The 8,509-nt window shown below is 41.9% G+C and overlaps 1 protein-coding gene across 1 annotated transcript in view; it reads left to right on the top strand.

The window, feature by feature from the left end:
* The window catches only part of PAX9 (paired box 9), a 29,060-nt gene that overhangs the window by 14,315 nt on the left and 6,236 nt on the right, over window positions 1–8,509 (top strand). Inside the window, 1 exon segment of the mRNA XM_035902039.1 lies at window positions 4,633–4,835. Within this exon segment, the coding sequence (XP_035757932.1) occupies window positions 4,633–4,835 (203 nt within the window).

Below are 8,509 nucleotides of genomic sequence, written 5' to 3'. Positions count from 1 at the left end.
CGTGCGAGCGGGCACGCCCCGCTGCCGCCGCCGCCGCCCGCACTCCCTCCTTTTCCCCTGTCCGCAGCGTGCTCTGAAGTCAGGGGAATAATTTGAAAATGAGGTGTAATTGCTTCCTACATTAAGCATTTTTAAACGCTTAAGTAGACGGCGAATTTCCTACGTTTTAATTACAACACAATATAACTGTTACTTAATAAATCTCTGTCTAAATCTTTGTACCTGCTAATCAAATCCCATGCCAGGAGAAAAGCTATAAAAGGCTCAACTGTGACTCGTTGGGAAAGCACAGGTTTTGAAAACTTTTTTTTTTTTTTTTCCGTGCGATGGAAACATTTTGAAACATATCAGAGGTTTCTCAGATGCGGTGACTTCCCGGCCTTTCATTTGTTACGCTTATAACGAAGTCGGGGAGAAACTGCGATCTCTCTTAAGCGTGTTCCCACTCAAAGACAGAGGTCTTGGACATATTTTTTTTGTCGAGTTCTGTGTCTGGTTTTGGATTCCATGTGGAGGAGACTTTTGTAGCTCGCGTTTGGTGCTGGGAGTAGCTGAATGGGAGCCTTTTCAAATTCAGGATCTGCGGCAATGCTTGCGAAGAGGTGAATGAGGCAGTGGGGAAAATATCGTAGGCCCCAAAAGTGAACCACCACTTTATTGCATGTATTGCCTTACAAACAATACGCCACCCTTAATGCTGTCCGATTTGTTTTGTATTACATTTTTCTACCGTCCCATTATTATTCTGTTCGTTTCATATGACAAATAACGCAGAGCGTAGTAGAGCCATGACCGTGTGGTTAAAGGTAGAATTAGGGTTAGTTTTAGAGTTAATGTTCATCCTTCCACAACTTTCTTTAAAAAGCAAAACAAATAAAGTGTTAGCAGTCTTACTAAAAATGAAGGCAATAGCTTGTCATTATTCTGTTAAGAACAGCTGTACCCTGGCTGTGTTTTCTTAGGTTCCAGGCTGGGCCTTCTGCACACGATTCTGCTGAAATATTCACGGGATCCGGCTCAAAGGCTATAAAGCGTTGCCTCTGTTGATATCTCATTTACCTCAACCAACAGGTTGAGGAACAATATTATGTACATCGGGATATTTTCAATGCTGGTGTTGGAAACTATTTTTTATCATTTTCCACTCTTTCAATATTTATGCTTTCATCTTCATAATATACCACTGTTCCACTGTCAATACCAGTCTTACTCTGAAGTTTTGTCCAACCTGAAAGATCACCTGATAAATGTAATTTAAACGTATTCGCTATTTAAAACTGGAGCAAATTGCTATTAATAAAATGGAATTGCTTTATCAAAATACATTGTCCAGAGAGTTTAAAAGAGCAGAAAAGCTAAAAAGTATTTATTCAAAAGGTCATTTTCAGAACCCTGCTCACTAAAAGAAGACACAGAGGGGATTCCATGCCTACCCCCCCACACCGCATAATAATATGGGTAAATAGAATTTGGCTTTGGAAAGTTCTGATGTGTAGACCAGTCTATTCATGTAGTATTCAGACTTGCTAACCAGAGAATTTGTTCACATGTACATTAATTGCTTCGTCTGTCACAAGTTTACTACCTTACTAATTTAGAATGTATTCAGAGAAAATTCATGTCAAATAAGGATGTGAAAATGTTTTTTTTTTCAGTTTTTGCAACATGCTTTTTTTTGCCAAAAGATTTGTTCCAACCAGGTGCAAAGTGAAATTTATGAACTGAATTCTTGCTGCACATAGCACTGACTTATTAGCTGTCCGTTCACCAAACTGCAGTGAGTCTGGGGTGCTGGCTTGTGACAGCAAAGTCTCACCAAAAGGCTCTGATGCTCTTAGATCTTTACAGAGTCTCTTGCAATCTGTACTGCTTTGGGTGTAAACAGATGAGCAGAGGACAGGTGAGAATGCTGGTTCATTTGTACAGATCTAGCGAAGGGGTATCTGGAACGGTGGAAAATGGGAAAGCCACAGTCATAATTTATGTGCCAGAAGGACTAAATAGGCTCTGTCTTTGGGCTTCAGGATAAATGTTATTTTCCTTGTCTCCTTCGGGTAAAGCTCATTACAAAAGTTGGGTCTTAAGAAGGCAGACAGCAGATTTGCCCCAGAGAGAAGTGACTCTTCTGTAATATTCCAGTATTATGTCTGTATTACCAAAGTCAGCGGCGCCTACAAGAGAAGCAGAGCAGCAGGGAATCAAGCGTGCGGGTTTTGCTTAGGCTTTTCAATTACACAACAGGAGCAGAGGCAATGTGCTCTGAAGCACAGTAACAACAGATTTTGGGTGAGCGATAGGGAATTCTGCTCTTTCCAAAAAATGTCAGCTGCGCACTTTAAGCATCAGCAGCATTCAAGGTTCACCTGTCCGCAGCCTGCAAATAGCTACATAGCTACTAGGCGAGTGAAGGACTTGTTCCCCCAGCCTTAGTCACGGACGATAATGTTTTACTTCTCAAGAAATCCCCTGGGAGCTCCCTCTGAATGAGAAAGACTAGAAAAATTGAGCCCAGAGAAGAAGGTCTTCTGTACTTGTAATATATGTTTATTTGATCCCTCCTTTTAAATAATATACATTTGTTTTAACACACGGGAACCTGTTGGCTTTTTTCAGGAAAAACTCTTACTGACCTCCCAGACTTGTCAGCCGGCGGCCAAGGCTGAGCTCTTCGATGGGTTCGAACGGCTGCGTTTCACCTCTTGCCCCACCCATCAGTGGGAATTCGGCCTGGGAAAGGTTTCCACAAAAGAGGCAGGAAGACTTCGTGTTTTTGCCTCAGCAATATGCAGTCACCCTCATTTAACACAAAACTGAACCTCTGGATGCAGAATGTTTTTCACTTTAAGTATTATGAATTTCCTGGCGTCTCTGGGGCCTTTGTCTGTGACGTTCGCCATTTGGAGTCGGGGAATTGAAAACTCTGCCTGGCAGACTGCGATTCTGTACCAAACGTTCCCCAGGAAATCAGAGATGTCTTGCTAATTTTCTATTCATTTTTAATTACCTGCTGTCCCAAGTTGTCATTTATACATAAGCAGTTGCATTCTATTTTCCCGGTGCATCATATTCACAAATTTGTTGTACAGCTTTGCAAACAGAGGGACTGTGAATCAGAGAGACTGAAAAGGGCAATAGATTTTTCTGAGAGCTTGACAGTTTTGTCATCCACATTTCATACAGAGCTCAGTTATATTGCAGTATCTATATGGGGAGGCACATTCAGTGTGGTGTTGGGGGGAAGGCTTCTACAGATAATTACATTATTAATACCAAGGATGGATATTCTGAGTATTTAATGCGTTACGCAGCCTATACTGACTGTTGCATTAGGAAAGAAAAATAGCTGAAATCACTGAAATACAAACCCGTTGGTAACCTGCATTTGAAATGGAAACATTTAATACACATGTATCATATTTTAAATGCAGTTTTCAGACATCTGATGCTTGTGACTTTCTGGACTAACTTCATGGATGTGCAAACTGAAAAAATTGTTGTCTGTATTTACACACATATGAAAGCGCAGAAGATCTGACATATGCCTGTGCAATTTGCTGAGAGGCAAATAGCTTTGGAAACAGTTTTTTCAGAATTATTTGCTGTGTGCATTGCAGGAAGCAGATGTGCACATTGCCAAAGGGAGCTGATAGCCATTAACGGGAAAAAGCTTGTAACTGGGGAGGTCTAAGAACAAGTGGTTATTGCAAGCTCGCTCCTGGAAAGGGTACGCTATTTGGAGGCCTGATCCCAAAATTACCATGGTGGAAACACCCCTAAATCAGAGGGGTTCATGAACATGGTTTGAGTGAACTCTTCCTCTGACGTATCAGGCAGACCGCAAAGTGGCAACTGCTTCACCTCTGTCTCAGCTGACCTTCATCGGCTCTGAGTGGCTTGAGTTTTCAGCTTTGCTGGGGTAGCACTCCCTGTCCTTTGGCTGCGTTCTGGTTAGGGGTCATGAGCTCCGTGTGCTCTAAGCACTTCAAGGGAAGGCTCCATTTTAAGGCAAGCGATTGCAAATAGTTGTGGGTGTAATTCTGGATAATTGTTTGCACAGAAAATGTAGGCAATGTAAACATTTAGTTCCTGATCTTTGATTGTAGATGAACAATGAACTGTATAGCTGGTGGCCAAAGCATCTGTAATTGTTTTTCTCTGCAGCGCTTAGAACCCACACCATCCAGTAACTTTTTTTGGAATATGATGAAAACGTAACCTTAAATGTTATGGCTGATTACATGACCTTCCTACACAGATTATTTATTGAAAAAATTAATTAGCAGATTACTTATTTGGCTTCTTATATTCTAACTCAGGATTTGGGCAGTTGGATTCCTGCTATGGGTCTGTGCAAAATCCATTGATGATAAAGGTGTGGACCTCCCGCTCCTCGCTCGTACCCGGGGAGCCGGGGGAAGGTGTAGAGGAGAGGTGCTTATTTGCCTTCTTGCCGTGGTACCTAGCAGACTGGTTAGCAGAGTTCCTGTCTGGTGCAGGGGTTCAGACCTTGGCTTGGAGACTGTCTGGTTCTGTGTCACTCTCAACAGGATCTCCAGACCAGTGCCTGTTATTAAAATACTGTCACTAAGATGGCTTGCTCAAGGTCTAGGCATCCATGTCATTGCATGTTGTGGGTGAGGGGCATGAGCTGATCCCACTACATGCACCCGATTCCTTCCCAGGTGATCTGGATGGCACCCCATTCGAACCCCATTTGTGAGACCTGCCTCTTACTGGCCACCTGCTTCCACGGCCAAAACACAGTGCCCTGCCCACCAACCCACATGGCTTCAGGGCACTCCACCCGGATGAAACTAATAAAGACAGACAGAGAGGTGAGTGAATGGCACAATGACACTCCAACTGCACTCCGAGCACCCTCCGCTCAAAGGGCCCCCACCCACCAGGAGCTCCGCCATGGCAAACAGGACCAGGAACTGAAAAGCCAGAGTGGTGGGAGATACTGATCACAGCCAAGGAGCAGAGTGCCAGGGCCAGGGGGATTAGATAGGACTTGATCTGTTCGGTCTCCTGGTGCTTGCAGTAGAGTGGGAGGTAGATAAACACTGTATGGTGTGTTTGAATTTGTCTGTTGTGGCAATTTAGCGGCTCTTAGGAATTGCCTACATACCTAGTCATAATGACCATGGGCATTCGATAACTAATGGACTGTGATTTCACCCTCCACCCTCCTTAACTTACCAGCCTCACAGTAAATTGCCTCTGCAGCATCAGAGATTTATTAGGCAAAAGGGACCAATGTTTTGGCTCTCCCTGAGGAGGACAAGTGGGGACTTCACCAGTTTGACCCCATCTTTGCCTGGTTTCTAGCCATCAAAAATCCCTGTGATGTCTCTGTGTCCGTAAGTCTCCTTCTTCCAACCTCAGTTTCATTTAAATAACATCAAATGGAAATTACAACATTGTTAAATATATTATATTAGAGGCATTTTTGTAGAACCTTTTGCTACTACATTATAGTTTTAACCATCAGTGTGGAAAGAACAATGTTTATGCCTTTCATTGTATTTGCTTGTTTAATGTCCACGTGTGCCCTGCCTGATTCCAGATTTTGCCAAAATACCAAGGGGGAGTTAGTGTGCAAATCTATTCTAAAACTACGGGAATCTGTTGTTAGTTCCTACTCAAGGAGTTTGCTTATGTGGCATGATTTTTTTTCTGAGCTTTCCTTTTGTCCTCGTAAGCACAGTATTCTGTCTAAGGGTGTCCCAAGTTGTGGCTTTGTTGTCAAAATCAAGCTCTGTGCTCACAGCAAACAGAATCGGTTTTCGCTCCACTTTGAGGTAGTCTGGTTGTGAGGTTTGTTTAAATAATAGAATATATCCCGAGATCCAGCACCTTCACTGGAAAGACAGTGGCTTCCATTTATATCATCCTTCCTAAACTGGAGTATGACTGGAAAGCAACCATTCAGTGAAGGTACAGACCTTGCACAGTAACTGACGTTTGGGAGACATTTTAGATGGACATATTAGTGCGTGCTCGGTGTGCCATATGTGGTAGATCTCACTTCACTGTGAAAACCATCTAAACCCATCCCTCTTCTGAAGAAGCATTGGAACCCCTTGCTCCCCCCTTTTCCTCAGGAATGCGCTTAAATTTTACAACAGCTTCTGTCCTCCTTGTCTCCATCGTGCCTTTTTCTCCCACCTCTCTTTTCCTCTGTTGTTTTTGTAGTGGCTTGCTCAGTCTCTGAGAAAGAGGGTTTTTTTTTTTGCTTTTGTTTCTGCTGTAGTTTGTTTTGGAAAAGACATAAAATGCCCCTGGCTCCTTTAGGAAAGGATCGGTAATGGTGTGTAAATTCAAGTTACTATTTCCAAAACTGGGTTTTTATTTCCCTGAAGAGGCTGAGATTTAAAATTCGATAAGAAAATATAATTACGAGTGATCTTGATGCATGTCGCAACTATAATTAAAACACTCAATTGATATTATCTGATTTCTGTGTTATTCAGTGCAGCTGGGGGTACCTATGAGTAAAGCAAAAAAAATTTAAGTTAATAAAAAAGGACATGAAACACAGGGAATGGGATCTGCTCGTTATTAAGGGAATGAGCATTATTTTAGAAGGAAGTGGTGTGATTTTCTCATGCAGTACGTTGTAATGCACTGAATTTAGTAACGGGAGAAATAACTGTACAGAAAATAGCATCAGTGTAAGAGACACTGTATGGGATGGGGTAACTAATTACATTTGGAATCTTAAAGCACTCAAGCATGCAAATAACTCCATTTTAATTGTGACTTCAACTAGAATACCAGCATTGCTTCATACGACTTTTAGTGAAAGAGATGTACCATAATTCCCCATTCTTGAAAGGTCTCTTTCCATTTTTTGGAGCTCAGCCTTCTGTGAATCAACCCCGCTCAGCTGAGCAACAGGCGAGCCGTAACCCCCTTGCCCATGTGTTACATTTAAAGCTCCTCAATTCCAATGTATTACCGCTGTTCAGTCTTTCTTGAAAATAAAGGCATATGTTTCAAAGTAACACCCTACCTACAAAATGTTTCCCCTTCTGTTGGAGATTTTTTGGATGTCAAAACTATTTAATGCCAATGTCCTCATCTGTTTTATTCTCTTCTGCTTGCAGTGAAATGAATAGAAAATCAAAGGGGGGATATGTTCAGTAAAATAAGTTCATCTAAGAATAGGGATATATAGCCTAATATGAAAAGATTTTTGCAAGACATTTTTCCAGCATTATAAAAAGAAAGCAAACCCTGATTTCCAGGGTCAACTCTGACTAGGTTATTCACATACAGCTCAGCAATTTTATTACATTTTTCTTAAAAAGATTTTTAATAAAAGGTGTTATCATGAACTGGAGAAATTTACTCAGTGCTTGCTTTTCTAATCCGTCTTCTTTAGGTAACTCTGACTTACCTGTGCAGGCACTTTAATGTCAGTGGGAGGCTGGTCTGAATGAGTATTTGTAGGACCGTGTCATTTTTCCCATTGGTGCTGTAGCACTGATTAGCAGCTTCAGAATTTAGCTCTAATTTAGTTAACAACAATTTCTACCAAAATATTATTTAAGGTTATTCATTTAAAAACCTTAAAAGAAACATAGGTGTATTACTTACATCTTTAGGTAATGCCATTTTCCTAAATGAGATTTCCATTACAGGCCTGCTGCTGGTGTTTCACTTGGAAAATTTGTTTACTCTTCCCTTGGGATCCCATATGTTGGCTGGATTTATAAATCATATTTAACCTCCAATTAAAAAGGGAGATTTAGCATGTTTGCTTCCTTTATGTTTGCAGTTTGTGTTTGATTGCTCCTAGTCTTGTTGCCATAGCCTTTTTGACTGAATGTGTGCACGTCACTAAGAACATGAGATATCCTCTGGGTTTTTAAGTTAATTTGCTCTTCTGGTTGAAGGACTAGATATCCAGCTCTGCTCCCTGCTATGCTTTTCCACTGCTGTGGAAAAAAATGACTTCTCCAGTAGCTACTTTGTGACTGTGTTTTCAGGACATTCAGGAAAGATTCGATGTTTCCAGAAGTTGTTTTAAGTTTTTCATTTTGAAGAAACGAGCAGTGAGAGGGTGTCTGTCTGCAGGGCTACGGCAGCGTCCCTGCAGCCAAAGCTACTGCCAGCACTCTGCTTTGCCGGGGAGCCGCCGCTCTCGGTCAGCCGGTTGCGATACCTCTGCAGATTTGTTTCATTTGCACCATGCTGGAGGTTCAAGGCAACGCGCTGAGCTTGCTGATCCGAGAACGGGAAGGATTTGTTCCATCCAAGTCAGTGTTAGAATTGAGAAATACAAATGAAACAGCAACCTTACTCAGCAGAGGTGTGTTCCCCAAGTCTTGACACAGGCTGAACTTCTGCTGATTCCAGCAGGGGAATTTGGGCTGAGTCACTGTCCAGGCTCATTACGGCTGGTGAATGAGGGGACTCGAGCCTGAAGCCTATGTTGTTTCTCCAGAAACACTTTTTTTTTTTTTTATTGGCCTTTTGAAATCTTTTTAAAAGGCATAAC

This window comes from Egretta garzetta, unplaced genomic scaffold (assembly GCF_000687185.1).
Source record: "Egretta garzetta isolate BGI_Z169 unplaced genomic scaffold, ASM68718v1 scaffold79, whole genome shotgun sequence".
NCBI classification, from domain to species: domain Eukaryota; kingdom Metazoa; phylum Chordata; class Aves; order Pelecaniformes; family Ardeidae; genus Egretta; species Egretta garzetta.
Note: the sequence above shows the minus strand (reverse complement) of the source record. Positions and strands in the feature narration are given on the sequence as shown.